Raw genomic sequence first — 17440 nt, forward strand, 5'->3', positions numbered from 1 at the left:
TTTAATCTATGGGATGAAAAAGCATTGGCTGCACCAAGGATATTGAACTAACAGTAAAAGTAAAAGAATTTGAAATGCTACAGGAGGGATTTCCTGGATGTTTTTCTGACTGTGTTTAACAAGGAAGATATGGAGTGTAAGAAAACTAGAGATGATAAGGAAATGCAATTATGTGCCACTATAAAAATTAAAATGAGGCTGACACAGTTAGCTCATCTCCTTTAATAGAAATGCAGCAGAGGGATCTTGAAATGGGAGTGCTGTTTTAAACAGCCTACACAGAAACTGAACCAGGACCAACAGCCACAGATCTTTTTTTAAGAAAAGATAAAGTCCTCATGAGGAAGTCAAGATCACCTTGAATACCAGTCAATGAATAATGATGGTAGTCCATCAGAAAGTAGTTCCATCTGAGAATTATAACAAAATGTTGTAAGAGATCCATGAAATTTCAATGTCAGGTCACTTAGATAGTAAGAAAACCTAAGCTAAAATATTAAAACATTTTTATTGCTCTGCTTACATAAAAATGTGGTTAAATTTTGCCAGATATGCTCTATATGTCAGGTAATGTAGAAACTTCAACTACCAATTAAGCTTGCACATTTAATTCTAAGACCAGCTTTTGAAGAAACATTTAGTGGATTGTTAATAGATTATGCCTGACCTTTACCCAAAACCAAAAGTGGCAATCAGTTTAATTTAGCAAGTATGGATGCTTCAACAAGATTTTCTGAGACAGTGCTTTTGGGCTTTTAAATGAATCAAAGAATAAAACATTTTCCAAGCTCAGGAACTAAATTTGCTATTTATATCTCAAGATTCAGAGAAAAAACTAATGAAAGCATGTAAGTTGGCTAAAAATCATTTGAAAACAATGAAAATTAGAGCTGGGAAAAAGACAAAATCTCAGAATCATGCTGTTGGAGACAAGATGTTAAGTGCAGTCATCTTTCTCTGGGGAGGCAGAGCAGCTGTGAAAGAAGTAAGGAATGATATAAAATATCTGAATGATTGGAAAATTAATCAGAAAGTTGGCACCTCAGAAATTATATGAGATAGTATCAAGGTACCAAATAGTTAAGTGGAATATTATGCTATTTCTCAGCGAACTATTGAAGTGACTTACAAACACTATAACAGACTTGTGAATCAATTTATTTAAATAAGTCAGGATAAAAACATCTCTGGCCATATGTAATGTAATGTTATGTAGCAGTTAATATAAGGTAAGGGATGTGTTACCCATAACACAGCATCCTATGGACTCAATCCAGAGAAATTAGCTTAAGTGGTAGAAAAGATCAAGTTCCTAATGGATAATGACATCTTGAATTCATTGAGTTCAATTTTATGTTTTCTTTTGGCTAAATGTCAGTTGCATCATGTTTTTGCAGCTATTTTTGCTGAGACCAAGTGAAACCCTTTGAGATATCTCATCAAAGTCACCTCATTAACAACGTACCGTGCCCCAATGGTGTCTGTCTTGTACAATTCTAGCCCATCTTATGCACCATTCCTAGAACAGTGGATAATTGCTGAAAGATCAGCATTCCTGGCACCCTTACTTTCTTTAAAAGGATGAGTACTGGAATTCGGAATCTGCCCTACATAGTGGTGGACTAGCATAGGAGGCCACAATATCAGATTCTGGTAACTGGCCCAATGTTGTCACCCATGGCAATCTGGTCTCCACACCATGGAGGAATGGCTAGTACTGCTACTTCTTTCAAGCAAGTGCCTCACCCTTCTCTCAATTTAACATTCAGTCTATCTCAACTACTATCCCATCTGTACCATGGCTTATGCTCTGGCCCTTTCATGGTTGCACTCAACATTTTCTCTCACTTGCTGTCATTCTCCCAAAATCCCACAACCTACATTGCCTCTGCCCTGCCTATTCACTCACCAGCCACACCTCCCAAAGTTTCAGCACTTACCAACACAATGTCACCACTTACTTCTCAAATATTCCCTCCATTGTTTAATCTTCTCCTGGAATGAAAGCAGATTATGGCAGAAAGGGTACAGAAGAGGGAAGGGATGCTTGACATCATGCTGTTCATCCACTATGATATGAAATCCTGTCTCTCGCAAGAGAATGACCATTCCTGAAGGGATACTAAGACATCCATGACCCTCTGACTAAATAAATGCCATTCTTCATTCCACTGCATTTCCCACAGTTACCCTGCTGTCAGTGTAATTCATTGCACACAGTTTCCAATCATTAGCTGCTTGCCTTCTCTCCCTTGTGCTTTGCAGGTACCATCAGGATATCCACAACTTTGGTGGAGAAACTGTCTGCTCTGCTTGAATTCACATCCTTGACCTCTGAGGACAAGAGTATCTTGGCCACAGAGTTACAAATTGGTGGGAATATCAAGTTTAGAAATTTTGGGAATACAACCTGGTGAGCACCTCCCTGTAAAAGCTCTGTAGCTGGCCAAAGATGTTCCCAATCGTTGGCACTTGGAGAACTTCCGGCTGTTTAGTCCCAGTCCCAAAGGACACAGTGATGTTGGCAATCAGGGTTTTATCCATACGCACAGGAGGAGAACAGGGGTGACAATTGCATATCTGTAATGCAATGGCCCTGATAGGCCAGAATTTATAGGAGTACAGATATACTTTGGGGTCCAGCCTGCCTCAAGTATGTGACTGTCTGTCTCCGTGGATTGGTTGGTAGCTGAAAGAAAGAGCCAGATCCAGCACTCTCAAGGTTTGTTGGAGAGGCACATACACCTACACTTTATCATCCCAGTCATTGTTCAAAAGACGTTTCTCCTTGTGGGGCAATGTGGAATGAGAGGTCATAGATTTAGTCTCAGGCACAGCAGATTTAAACCAGAGATGAGGAGGATCACTTCTCTCAAAGGTCATCAATTTGTGGAATTCACCAGCCCAGAGGGTGATGGACACCGGAATGAATTCATTTAAGGAGGTAGACAGATTTTTAACTAGTAATGGGTAACATTTTATGGAGCATGGGTAGGAATGTGTTGTGGCCAAGATGGGATCAGCCATGATTATATTAAATAGGCTTGAGAGACTGATTTGCCTATTCCTGCTCCTAGTTCTTCTGTTCTAAGACTTTGGCTCTGTCTCGCTGCACATGCAGTGTTTCCCATTTGCTGTGTGCATGCTGTTGGCACATGGTGCAAGTAAGAGATTCATGTAACATAGAACTGAGAGCGAGATGCATATTCCTTTGACTAACAAATGCTGAGCAGCATGGCATGCTGTCTCATTGTGTGTCTGTGCTAATTAATACAGCAAAGCATTTGTTTAATGATCACAGGAAGAGAATATTGACTCAAGAAATAACTTTGATTGAATGCAAACATTTGCTAGAAAAGAAACAAGGAGGTAAAAACAATGACTGCAGATGCTGGAAACCAGAGTCTAGATTAGAGTGGTGCTGGAAAAGCACAGCAGTTCAGGCAGCATCCGAGGAGCAGTAAAATCGACGTTCCAGGCAAAAGCCCTTCATTAGGAATACAGGCAGAGTGCCTGAAGGGTGGAGAGATAAATGAGTGAGGTTGAAGTGTTCCGAGGCGGAAGATGAGGCATTCTTCCTCCAGGCGTCTGGTGGTGAAGGAGCGACGGTGAAGGAGGCCCAGGACCTCCATGTCCTTGGCAGAGTGGGAGGGGGAGTTGAAATGTTGGGCCACAGGGCGGTGCGGTTGATTGGTGCAGGTGTCCCAGAAATGTTCCCTAAAGTGCTCTGCTAGGCGGCGTCCAGTCTCCCCAATGGAGAGGAGACCGCATCGGGAGCAACGAATACAATAAATGATATTGGTGGATGTTCAGGTAAAACTTTGATGGATGTGGAAGGCTCCTTTAGGCCTTGGATGGAGGTGAGGGAGGAGGTGTGGGCACAGGTTTTGCAATTCCTGCAGTGGCAGGGGAAGATGCCAGGATGGGAGGGTGGGTTGTAGGGGGGCATGGACCTGACCAGGTAGTCACGGAGGGAACGGTCTTTGTGGAAGGGAGAAAGGGGTGGGGAGGGACTTATATCCCTGGTGGTGTGGTCCATTTGGAGGTGGCAGAAATGTTGGTGGATGATTTGGTTATGTGCAGGTTGGTAGGGTAGAAGGTGAGCACCAGGGGCATTCTGTTCTTGTTATGGTTGGAGGGGTGGGGTCTGAGTGCGGAGGTGCGGGATGTGGACGAGATGCATTGGAGGACATCTTTAATCACGTGGGAAGGGAAATTGCAGTCTCTAAAGGAGGAGGCCATCTGGTGTGTTCTGTGGTAGAACTGGTCCTCCTGGGAGTAGATACGGCGGAGGCGAAGGAATTGGAAATACGGGATGGCATTTTTGCAGGAGGTAGGGTGGGAAGAGGTGTAATCCAGGTAGCTGTGGGAGTCGGTGGGTTTGTCAAAAATGTCGGTGTCAAGTCGGTCGTCACCAACTCCCACAACTACCTGGATTACACCTCTTTAGCATGGAAACAGGGAGTCTCTTCACTGAGGTTTAAATATTTGTATGGTTGTGGTTGAGGATAAAAAGATTATTTCTTTGTTCCTGATATTTGTAATAAGACTGTTTCAATTATTTCTATATATTGTAAAATAATTTGTGTTTCTTTGTTATTGTGTGCAATAGTCTGGAAGTTCTTTTGTTTCATATAATAAAAGCAAAGTACTGCAAATACTGGAACTCTGAAACAAGCATGGAGAATGCAAGAGAAACTCAGTGGTTCTGGCAGCATTTGTGGAGAGAAATGAAGGTAATGTTTTGACTGGCATGATTCTTCTTCAGAACTAGTATTTAAAGTAAGCAGCAATTATCATGGATCCAAAGATGTTATTATCCATTTCAACCAAGCCTCAAGCCCATGAAAGTTGTCTTTATATTCAGCTCACTGTCAGAGGCTGAACTCCAAACTGCCAAAGGATTTCCCTTTAAAGAGGACTATATAGAGTTCATCTAGCCCACTCATTTCATAAAGGAGCTGAGAATATAGTTAGACGTTGGTGCCTTGGCTAGAAAAGATTTTGGGGAAAGGTGGGTGTGAGAGACAAATGAGCTGAGACAATGTTTAACAAAGTGTGTTTATGTTCACTTAGCTGCATACGCATCTGATCTGTTCATAGGTTTTACTTTGACTCACATTAAAATTATGTGCCTGAAATTGCTGTACAGATTCTCTTGTTTTTTTTTTGTTAGTACAATGCAGTTACATGCCTTTCGGCACATCATACTTGAGTCAACCATATATTCTCTTGAATTTTTGTTTTATTAGTACAGCACGGGAACAGGCCCTTTGGCCCACCACACCTGTGCCAACCACAATGCCATTCTAACCTAATCATATCTGCACATGGTCTGCATCCCTCTATACCCTGCCTGTTCATGTGTCTGCACAAATACTTCATAAACGTTGATATCATATGTGCTTCTATCACCTCCATAGCAGCACATCCCAGGTACCGTGCAACCTCTCCTTTAAACTTTCCCCTCACACTTTAAACCTATGCCCCCTAATATTTGACATTTCCACACTTGGAAAAAGCCTCTGACCATCCACCCTATCCAACCCTCTCATAATTATATATACTTCCATCAGGTCACCCCTCAGACTCCAATGTTCTGGTGAAAACAAATTCAAGTTTGTCCAACCTCTCCTTATAGATAATACACTCCAATCCAAGCTAACATCTTGGTAAACCTTGCTTGCACTTTCTCCAAGACCTCTACATCGTTCCTATAGTGTGGCAATTAGAATTGCACACAATATTCCAAATGTGATCTATCAAAAGTTTTATACAGCTGTCAAAGCATTTGGATTTTTAAGAAGTATCTGGATAAGTATTTAAAATACCTGCGCATAGTAGATTGTGGACCAAGTGCAGATAAGTTGGACTAGTGTAGTTTGGTATTTGTTGGTTGGCATAGACATGGTGAGCTGAAGGACCTGTTTCTATTCTGTATGACCTATTAATAAGTTTGATTAAAATGCCAAGGATGAGATGTATAATTTCCAATTTGGAATTTCAAACACAAAAACTAAGATTATTCCAACTCCCTATACTATTTTTCAAGAATACAATAATCTGGAAATTGCTGTAGACAATCATTCCATTTATCTTTAATATTTTCTTCTATAATTTTATCAAAAGTACAAATGAGTACATTATTTCTTCAAATAGAGAGGAAAAATTTCTATGTTTGCATACTAACATAACTGACAGTACCTTCTAGTATTATGCACAACTTTAAAATATCAAACAGATCTCTTGTACAGTATATCAGTATCAGCTGCTGAAATATATAGTGCAATTTAATTTTCTATAATTGCCATATATGCCAGTCTTGAATTTTGTTTTTGGATTTCTTCTCTAAGGTCATCTAGTCTTACATAAATTGGTAGGACTTTTTAGAAATTATGGATTAAGTACTAGAAGTAGATTTACATTTATAGCCTATATGTTTTAAGATCTAATAATATAAAATGTAACATTAATATAATGAAATAGATACTGAAGCTACACATTAACAACAAAAAAGTGTTTGTGCATGCATGATAAGTCTCATTTGAATTATCTTTACACATTGCTTTTAACCAGATTTTAAATTTATGCAGTGGCTTGTCTTGTGCGTCTGTATTTGATTACACTATAGTAGAAAATCATTAACATGCAGTGACAACACAAGTTGAATTCATGTTTTCCTGTGACAGATTTTCAGGTTTTCTTTGAAGGTCAAGCTTTGAGTAATGATGCTTCAAGCAGATTGGGTTCAAGACTTAATTTTATTTCACATAATATTCATTTTTGTGTTATTTTTAAACAGTTGTTAAGCCCTGATCAGGACTATATTAAAACTTGTGTAAAGAAATCCTATGTACTGTACCTGTCAACCAGTGTGTGTGTGTAGTAAAATAAATCCATATGACATATTAATAAAAAACAGAAAATGCTGGACATGCAAGGCAAGTCAGTCAATACCAGTAAATATCTTAACATGTAGACTTACATCAGAGTTTTAATTTCTCTGTTTTTCCACAGGTACTAAGATAGTTATTGCCTGTTTATAATATTTTCAGAGTTCTAGCATTGCCAGTTCTATAAAAAAAAGAAAGTGTTATTACATCTATAAGAATTCGTAATATACCAGTACTTTGTTGATAAAGAAATGCCGAAACAGAAATTGCTGGAAAAGCTTAAGTTGTGAGGAAGGGTTACTTGACCCAAAACGTTAACTCTGATTTCTCTTCACAGATGCTGCCAGATCTGTTCAGCACTTTCTGCAATTTTTCTTTTTGTTTCTGATTTACAGCATCCACAGTTCTTTTGATTTTCAGAAAATCTATGAAAATGTGCTTTCAGCAAAAAAGTAAAATATTGCCTGATTACAAAAAGATATCTAGTGAAATTATTAGAATGGTGATGGCAAAATATTTCTGTGAGCACTTTTGAAGAGCCTTGCAATTATGCAAGCCAGGAAACCAAGATTGGGAATGTATTAAAATCAGTTTCTTCTTTTATATTCATGACTTCACTGGACAAAAAGCAGAGAAACCAAGGTTTATATTGTACTACTAAAGGAATGGTAATTACTCAGAGGATGTTTGCAGCCTAAGGAACTTAAATTGATCATATACTAATTAACAGTACATTATAGTAGATCAAGGCAACTGAAAATGAAAATTATACATATTTATAATGAACATTATATGTTACTCATATGGGTTTAAAAGATCTCACCTTTAGTTCAAATTGCAAGCATATAAAAATAACTCAGAGCAGGCAAATACAAGATAATGAAAGAAATTTTCATGTCAAAATTTTGATTGCATTCTCATTAAAGATATATTGGACCAATTTACTCTAAAAAAGATAACTGAATGGTACAGTATAACTCAGACAAATGTTAAAATTACAGAGAAATTTGCACAGCCCCTAACAAATCTCTTTAGTTTGCTTTCAGTGTACAGAGTTATGATGCAAATGTTTCTAATCCTTCCAAAAGTGAAAGGAAGGTAAGATCTCATCAGCTGAAAACAATGGATGATTGCTTTTACCATACAGGTTTTTAAATTGTATTATCCAAAGATACTATGTTAATATATTTCCATTTATAATCTACAAATCAAAGAGATTTAGAAATGAAATTTTTCTGTCAGGAAGGCACTTAAAACATGCAAGCACCAAACTGTGTCATTGTCAAGTAAATCTGCAATAACGCAAATACAACAATAAAGTGAAGACTAACCATTCTTGTAGCAGATGTCAAGTTTTCCATTTCCTCATGGGTCACCCAGACATTTCCTGAGGGCTAATTATAAAGCCCACAGAGAACCAATCACAATCCATGTGAGGCAAGCAGTGTTAAAGAAGAAAGGCAGCACCACTGTAAGCCAATAGCGTATAGCATCATAATGAGAACAACAGCCTCACTGCTAAACTGACCAAGTTCCCAACATGTTCATGCTCTGCTTAGTATATATTCATGAAACTGGTAACTGCTACACAAGTATTTTGTTGCATGGGAACAGTGAACAGGAAATAAAAAAACACAAATAGGAATACTTTATCAACGCTTTCAAAATCATCTTATTGCTAAACCAGGCAGTTTTATCAACTGCACTGAGGCTTTCGAGGCACAGCATAAGACATTTTTGATATATGTTCATTAGGATTCTGATACGTTTTGAGATTGTGCTATTATGCATTCCACCCTTCCCCTTCTCCACTACTGATGACATAGTATTAACTCAAGACCCTGGACTCTTCAAATCCCATTATAAATATCTCATTAGGTAATCTCTTCTGTCTTGCTGGAACTACCTTGACCTTCAAAGTGCAGCATGCCTAAGGTTTCCAAATCCATGCTCTGGGTTGAATCTGCATATCTATTAGACTCATAAGTTTGTTTTGAGATCTTAGATGTGCTTTATCAGTGAACATTCTGGCTGTAGAAATATTTTACAACAAAACATCTAAAGTTATTTCAATGCCTAAGTTCCTCAGAAGTAAGCCATCAATGATTTCCTTTGCACTTAAATTGAAATGATTTGGATTTTTTCTGATATGGTTAGCAAACATAGTTTGGGGAAACTAACTGTAACGGTTAAACAAATTTATTTTGGGATGCATTTCAGGAAGCCTTCATACATTCAAATATTAATATATTTAGGTTGCATGGTGTAAGTTGTTGACTTAATTTCAGAGCATTGTCACAGTGCAAAGTGTCACAGTGCAAAGTGCATGAAAAGATTTTACCATTGATTCAAGGATTTTTCAGCATTAATTACACATTTTAGATTTTAAAGTGAAAAATTGTCTGGTGCAGATTCTGATTTTGGGTAATAGTGTAAAACAGGTGATGTTAACTTGCAGCAAGTTGAAAGATAATACTGGACTCAATCTTTACTTACTGTTATATTGCTTCAGAATAAAGTATTACAAACTAATATCTCCAAATTCAACCACACCATAGTTTCCATAATTGTCTCTTTGTATCTACTAAAGTAAAACCCTAGTTAATACCCACCTGAAAATATGTTAGCACAGTTTACCATTATTGGTGATATAAAATCCCAGCCTTATTTACCATCTTCAATTTCTATTTTCAGTAGAATCATGAGGAATGTAAATCAAGTTATCAACTTGTTATTTGCCCTTGTGCCTCAGTGGCTTGCCAAACAGAGAACAGCCAGGGAATTCCTAGAGGCGTGGCACTCATCCACAGACTCTATCAACAAATACATCGACCTGGACTCACTATACCGGCCACTACAGCGGACAGCCGGAACTGACAACCGGAAGCGGCAGAGACGGACCACTATAAATGCCGGAGGAAACATCACAGAAGCGCTTCACAGGAGGCTCCCAAGCACTGAGGATGTCACCTAGACAGGGGACGAAACGTTTGCAAGACAAATTCCCAGCTCGGCGAACAGAACCACAACATCCTAAATTGAAAATATACTGCCAGTGTTTTCTCATATTTGTGGGTCATCGTCCCAGAACTCCCAAAAGAACAGTCTGATGTAATACGGTCATTGTATCGACTACAGTGTTTCAAGATCTTCACAAGGGCAATAAAGGATGGACATTAAATCCTGGCCTTGCCAGTCGCATCCATATTCCATGAATAAGAAAAGGAATTTGAGTTTGACTACTATTGCTAATAGTTACCAGTATATTTTTCATGAATTGGTATTCGCTACAGAAGGAATTACTGTTCCCTCCACCTCTTGTTTCCTCACATCAGATCACACCATTATCATTTATTCCTTATCGTCAATTTTAGCTTTCCAACAGCTCAAGAGGTCACCCTGTTATTGAAATTTCCTTCCCAACAGTACTTTGCACAAATCTATGCATAAAGCTACACAACAATAAAGGATACAGCCTGAAAGGTAACTGCAGTATATTGCCAATATGACATGACCCAAGAACATATATGATCAGTTAAACATATGGTCAGACATCATGTTATCAAATCTCCAGGTCTGCTTGCAACTACAGTTCGTGGTTGACTAAAATACATCTTGTTAGTATTCTTCCTAAAACATCTAAAGTTTAAATAATTAATTTTATTTTGCATATTACATTGTATGGAAGTTAACAAGCATTTCAAAAGGTGTTTTATTTTGAGAGTATTGAGACCACAGTTTACAACCTTAACATGGTGTACATTCAATAAAGGCTATCTAAATAGATTTGGGAAAGGGAAGAAAGTTCTTAAATATGTTAAAAATATAACTAAGAGAGGAAAACACAAATGGCACTATTAGCCTCAGCACTTTGCGTTAAGGAGAATAAAAATTGTGAAAGATCTTGTTATTCAATAATTATTCAGTGTTGTCCCTCAGATGTAGACGACATTCAAGGATAGAACTGGACTTAATTATGATGCATATCCAGTCAATTAGCTCATCAGCATTCGCTATTAGGCTCACAAATGAATAATTTCAATATGGGTGAAGTGGTACATAGATTCATGAATGTTCACCCTCAACAATAGTTATTTTTAAGAAAGGGAAGACAAAATGGGCAGAAGAAGCTACCAAGTATGTAGGGACATATTCTTGGGATTCTAGCATTTCCACTGTTTTTCCAGAGGGTTCCACAGATCTTCCATCTAAATTAATGCAAAAATCGGGTACTTCACTAAACCACATCCCCATTCTCTATTGTCTTATTTCTCAATTGTTGAAGAGGTCGACACTATCTGAATCCTTGTGAACGTCAACACCTGTGCTTATCTAATAAAAATGGCAAGCAATTTGTTACCAATGAGAATGTAGGTGCCAACAAATTGCAGTCCATTTATTGTAATACATTATGCATTCCACAATCACTTCACAATGATTCAGAAAGAGGCAAATATTAACAGTATATATCTAAACTGATAGACAAAGTCTCCATATAAAAGAGGAAATTTAAATTCAGATTAAATTGTGCACAGGTACAGACATACAGGGATGTAAAGAATGATCTTTCCACTGATAAAAACACACCCAAGGTACATTTCATAGTCTTGGGCCCTTTTATCATTGAACTGGCAAGGTGCATACACCAAATGGTTATCTCCAGGCAGTTTGCCAGAGGAGTGCCTTGAAGGTGTCAACTCACAATGCTGTATGAGCTGTTGCTCATGGTGACAATTACTGCCACCATCCTCTTTAAACGTATGAAAGTACAGATCCTGTTGGTACAGTGTGGTAGACAAAAAAAAATTCTGGTCTAACTAGAGATTTCTTGTAGTTTACATGATATAGAACTAGTTATAGATTACAGTGATAACATAGATGCTGTTACAGGCACTTTGAGGATGACCAGATGTTATGCATCACTCCTTCAAAATCCTAAACAGTTTTATCTTCAGTTCAAGATTATATCATCATAGTGAGTGGTGCTTATGGCACCCTTCAATATTAAAATTTTCATATGTGTATATGATATTTCCCATATACAAGCAACGTTTCACATTACTACTCATATATTTATGTATATAACTACATTTACCACTATCTTATCTGCCCAAAGTCTCTGACTTTTCAAATTCAGGAAATCTGGAGTTTTCACTGTTCTCATGGAATTGTCTTTGGATTTGGAAGATTGTTAGCTTACTCGGCAGATAACATTTGATTTGATTCTCTTCCCGACAGTGTGAGGCCTGCAGGACCCTTGCGTTTTCAAGATCCCCATTAACTTTGTGCCAGCTAGTTAGTAATGGATGATTCACTAAAATGGGATAAGATTCCTACAGTTTCTTTGTATGACCCCGTTGGCAATATGGACATTACGTGATCTCCGATAGTCTGCAACTTCTTGGATCAATGTACCTTTTCAGTTCAGATCCCTGAACTACATATGTTGCCCTGTCCTAAATGTAACAACCACCTTGCACTTTGGCACAAATTGAAGTGTGAGGCCTATTGTGCACGATATGACTGGTACTTAATATATATGTCTTGATAGTCCTATTGATATAAATGTTGAATTTCGGTAGGAATGGAATTGAGTCTTCAGCTCCCCGCTAATCAGCGACTCTCATGGTGTTGGAGCATCAACGATTAACAGTGTCAGATAGAAGCTAGTACTTATTTTCAAGAGTGACTTAACCGTTCTGACCGGAGGTTCATTTCCCCACTTGATTGTGGATATCTTGGCAGCTTGTGACATATTCAAATCCAGAACTAGCTGCAAATTGGCTGAAACACTCTTTTGCAAACGTGGCCTATCATGTGAAATGACCATATCAGGAATACCAAGTCCTTACAATACCTTATGTAAGATTTTGATAACCACACCCTAAGTCATGGCAGCAGCTTCTGAACCTTCATTTACTGGAGAAATATTTGATGTAATAAGGTAAGACCTTCATCATGATTAGTAAGTTTATGAACGACACCAACACTAGTGGTATAGTGGACAGTGAAGAATGTTATCTAAGAGTACAACAGGATCTTGATCAGCTGGGCCAATGAGCCGAGATGTGACAGATGAAGTTTGATTTAGATAAATGCGAGGTGTTGCATTTTGGTCACACAAACCAGGGCAGAGCTTACACAGTTAATGGTAGAGTCCTATGCACTGTTATCGATCAGAGAGACCTAGGGGTTCAGGTACATAGTTTCTCAAAGGTGGCGCCACAGGCAGACAGGGCATGAAGGCGGCATTTGGCAAGCTTACCTTCATTGTTCACAGCATTGAGTATAGGTGTTGGGATGTCATGTTATGACTGTAAGGAAATTGGTGAGGCTACTTTAGGAGTACAGTGTACAGTTCTGGTCACCTTATTGGAAGGATGTTATTAAATTAGAAAAGGTGCAGAGAAGATTTACAACGTTGTCACCGGGACTGGAGGATTTGAGTTATAAGGAAAGGCTGGTTAGGCTGGGACATTTTTCGCTGGAGCTTAGGAGATTGAGGGGTAACCTTATAGCGGCTTAAAATATTATGAGGCACAGATAAGGTGAATAGCAAAAGTCTTTTCCCTAGGGTAGAGGAGTTCAAAACTAGACGGCATTGGTTTAAGGTGAGATTTTAAAGGGACCAGAGGGGCAATATTTTCATACAGAGGATGATGCATATATGGAATTAACTGTCAGAGGAAGTGGTAGAGGCAGATACAGTTACAATATTTAAAAGCCATTTGGACAGGTTCATGATTAGGAAAGGCTTAGAGAGATATGTATCAGACACAGGCGAATGTATCTAGTTTAGTTTGGGAAAGCTGGTCGACATGGATGAGTCTGTTTCTGTGCTGTATGACTATGACTCTAAATAGATCTGTGCCTACATGTTTCCACAGTTTAGTTGGCAATGTGGTGGGTATCAACGGCTCTCGTTGATGGCACAGGTCCTGCAATTGATTATAAGATCCTCAACAAACTTGGTGATGTTAGCCCAAAACATTGCGGGCCAAACATTGGCTCTGCCCTTGGCGATCAATAAGTGTCCCCGGCTTCCTGGGGACATCCTTGTTATAGCTAACCCTGACCACAATCAAACAGATGTTGGGACATCCATGACCTCTCACCTCCGCCCACTGGATCTGGCCAAGCCAACTGTAGGTTATAGGTTATTGAGCCACAGTGGGTTCAGTATATGACTCAATTTCATGAATAAGCTTGATATCAAACAAAGGTGGGAAGGAAGAAGAATTGGGGAAAAGGTAATTTGTAGGTGCAATGAGGAGGTGGAAAACCTAGACAAAGATGATTGGAAGGTAGGGCATCAATAATTAAGATAAGGCAGATGACAGTGATAATCAGAGGTAGTATTAGAGGTGGTGGTAGGATTGGGTTGGGGAAGGGAGGATGTGAGCTGCAGCTGTGACTGACAGTCACAATTAGACAAAGTTGCATGTGGTATCTCACAGCAACTTGTCTGTTCTGAATGTATAATAAAGAGGAGCACAGCCGTTCAGTCTGTTTCAAAAATTGGCTAGTTATTTTGAACAATTATGCATTTTTGGTAGTAGCCAGCAGTGGTCCCACACAGAACTACATGCTACACTGCATGAAGATCTGATTTCCCCTATATTCACCCTTGTGCTAGCTGCCCCACGGGATATCAATATTGTAGACAGTGCTTCAGATAGCGATCAGGCCCATTATGTGTCAGCAACATTGGAGGCCTAGCCATTCTGTTGAGCACCTCATAAACCAGCAACACAAATCAAATCTTATGGCATAAAAATACCAAAGAGTTGCAGGTGTTGGAAATCAGAAACAACAGTAGAAATTGCTGGGAAAACTCAGCAGGTCTGGCAGAATCTGTGTAGAAAAAGCAGAGTTAATGTTTCTGATCCAGTGACCCTTCCTTAGAACTGATTGTAGCTGGGAAAAGGTGGTATAAATGCTGAAAATGAGGTGGGAGGACAGGGGAGGAGTAAATGATAGGTGGAGATAGAGTCCAGAGAGTGGGAAAACAACAGCTAGGCAGATTAAGGAATGGGTCAAGGTCAACCTGGGAGATTCAAGAGCTGCTAATGGGGACCATTACTAACTGATGATGGGTTATGTGTGGTAGCAGCCCATGTGATAACAAGGCCTGGCGTGAGGGAATTGGGAACGGAAATGGGAGAAGGTACTAATGCTCTAAAATTATTGAATTTGTTATTAAGTCCTGAAGGTTGCAGGGGCCTCAAGTAGACAATGAAATGCTGTACTTCCAGCTTGTGCTCAACTTTGCTGTTCTCAGCCTGAGACAGAGATGTTGGCCAGGGAACATGATGGTGCTTAGAAGTGGCAAGTAATAGGAAGCTCAGGGTCATTTTTGTGGACAGAACAGTTGATCTGCAAAGTGGTCACCTTGCCTGTTTTGTTTCCCCAGTGTAGGGCAGATACAGTGTGGGGAGTGAATACATTAGACTACTTTGAGTGACGTATAGGCAAATTGCTACCTCCCTTGGAAGGTGCGCCTAGTGCCTTGGTTAATGAGCAGGGAGGAAGTAAATGGGGAGGTGTTACAGGAAGAAACAAAAGCCGTGAAACCATTCTGATAGAGGATGGATGTCTAAAGGGATTTACAGGTCCATGGTGAAGAGAAGATAGCTAGAATCCATGAACTGGAAATTCTGAAACTGACGTAAAGTGTCAGAAAGCAAATGTAAGTTGGAAGGGATTGGACAAGTGAGAAAAAAATTGAGTCAAGATAGGAAGAGATAAGTTCTGTTGGGCAGGGATAGGCAGTCCTGTTTGTGGAATTTGGAAAGGAGGTAGAAATGGGCTATATGGGATTGGGGGACAATGAATTGGAGGCAGTGGGAGGGAGCTCCCCAGATGAAATGAGATTAGTGACCATTATGAACACAATAATCTGGTGTGCAATGGTGGAGTCATGGTCCAGGCAGAGACAGGAGGAGGTGGCACTCAGCCACTGCAATGTAGAGGTCAGAATGCCAGACAACAACAATGCCATTCTTGTTGGCAGGTTTGATTACATAGTCAAGGTTGGATCTGAGGCAAATTTTAAGGCATGTTATCATTTCCTTTTTAATAAAACAAATCAACTATTCCAGCATTCGCACTACGTATCATGAGCTCATACTCTCCTTCAAAATGAATTTGTGCCAGTTATCTGCAGAAATGAATTTACATTCTCTTTGACGTTTAAAAAGTGAGAACTTAAGTATTGCTGAGAAAAGACATATTTTATTGAAGCTTATGTTTTGCACTGATTGGAGTGATTCACAAGAAAAACACTGTAAGGTGTAAAACCAACATTTATAGTGTATTAAATTGGGATTAATTTAACTGTGTAAATTGGGACTCTTAAGATTTTCCTGATGAATGCAAGATGCAACTCTTTAACAAAATGTGATGTTTTCAACAATACTCACTAATGTTAATTTTGCTGTGGAAAAAACATTGCTTGCTGACAATATGTTATGGTATAGTCAAACTTTGAGATGTTTGGTTAAGTTGGGTGAATTTTGATTTTTATCATTAGATAGAGCACAAAACATAGCTTAATCCTCCATCTTTGAGCAGTTAAAATTTGATAAGGACCTGACTAACTTGTTTACTCTGACGTTGTATTCCTTTCTGACTGTAATATTGCTACATTAATTAATCCAAGGAAAGTCATAGCACCTTTGACAGCTATTACGTGGAACTCAGGTTTGACTTAGACAGGAATGCTCCCCATCACATCACCTGACCTCCTAATTCTTGACATACAGTTCAGTTTATTTAAAACATCCATAAAATAATTAAGGAATATATTGTTGGAATTTTAAAAATCGATTAACATTTTCAAAAATATGTTATACAATTGGGTGTATTAGGATTTAAAAATAACAAACAATATGGGGCATATTTAATGGAGGCTTTTTGTAACAATTATTGTCTGGGTACAAAATAAAACAGACTGAAATCAACACAGTGGTAAAACCACGAATGCATGTATTATTACAATTGAAATGGACTGGAAATGCTGTCATAGTAAAAGAACAAACAGTATAGACATTTATGATTAGACTTTATAATTAGAAATAAAAATTATGCCTTCAGCATGTACTAGATATAATACTTCAAATCACAATCTTCTACTTGAGTATACTGCGCTCCAAATTCATAGTCAAGTAGTCATCGAGTTACAGCATATCAATGTAACCTGGTAAACCGGGTCTATTTTAATTAACAATACTCTGATCTGTGCATTAAATTGACAAATAAAGCTAGATAAAGAAAACATTAAACCAAATAATTTATGAAATTGATCTCTAAATATTTGTACAATGCCCTTACATACTTTTTGTGTCATACTGGACAGATGCTCCCAACACATAGAGTCTTAGAGATGGAAACAGACCCTTCGGTCCAACCTGTCCATGCCAACCAGATATCCCAACCCAATCTAGTCCCACCTGCCAGCACCTGGCCCATATCCCTCCAAACCCTTCCTATTCATATACCCATCCAAATGCCTCTTAAATGTTGCAATTGTACCAGCCTCCACCACA

At 38.7% G+C, this 17440-nt stretch overlaps 1 protein-coding gene across 10 annotated transcripts in view; it reads right to left on the reverse strand.

Annotated features, from left to right (window-relative positions):
- ppfia2 (PTPRF interacting protein alpha 2) overlaps positions 1 to 17440 on the reverse strand; it is a 540387-nt gene that overhangs the window by 92547 nt on the left and 430400 nt on the right. For 8 of the 10 annotated variants that reach the window (XR_006314523.1, XR_006314524.1, XM_043709678.1 and 5 more), the window contains one exon: positions 8225 to 8287. Coding sequence is in view for 7 of the 10 variants with exons in the window: in XM_043709678.1 (XP_043565613.1) it covers positions 8225 to 8287 (63 nt within the window). In the remaining 3 variants the exon portion in view is untranslated. Of the gene's footprint in view, positions 1 to 5831; positions 5945 to 6983; positions 7075 to 8224; positions 8288 to 17440 lie in introns of those variants that run through there. The other 2 variants (XR_006314525.1, XM_043709681.1) reach the window with 2 other exon arrangements.

This window comes from Chiloscyllium plagiosum, chromosome 19 (assembly GCF_004010195.1).
Source record: "Chiloscyllium plagiosum isolate BGI_BamShark_2017 chromosome 19, ASM401019v2, whole genome shotgun sequence".
NCBI classification, from domain to species: domain Eukaryota; kingdom Metazoa; phylum Chordata; class Chondrichthyes; order Orectolobiformes; family Hemiscylliidae; genus Chiloscyllium; species Chiloscyllium plagiosum.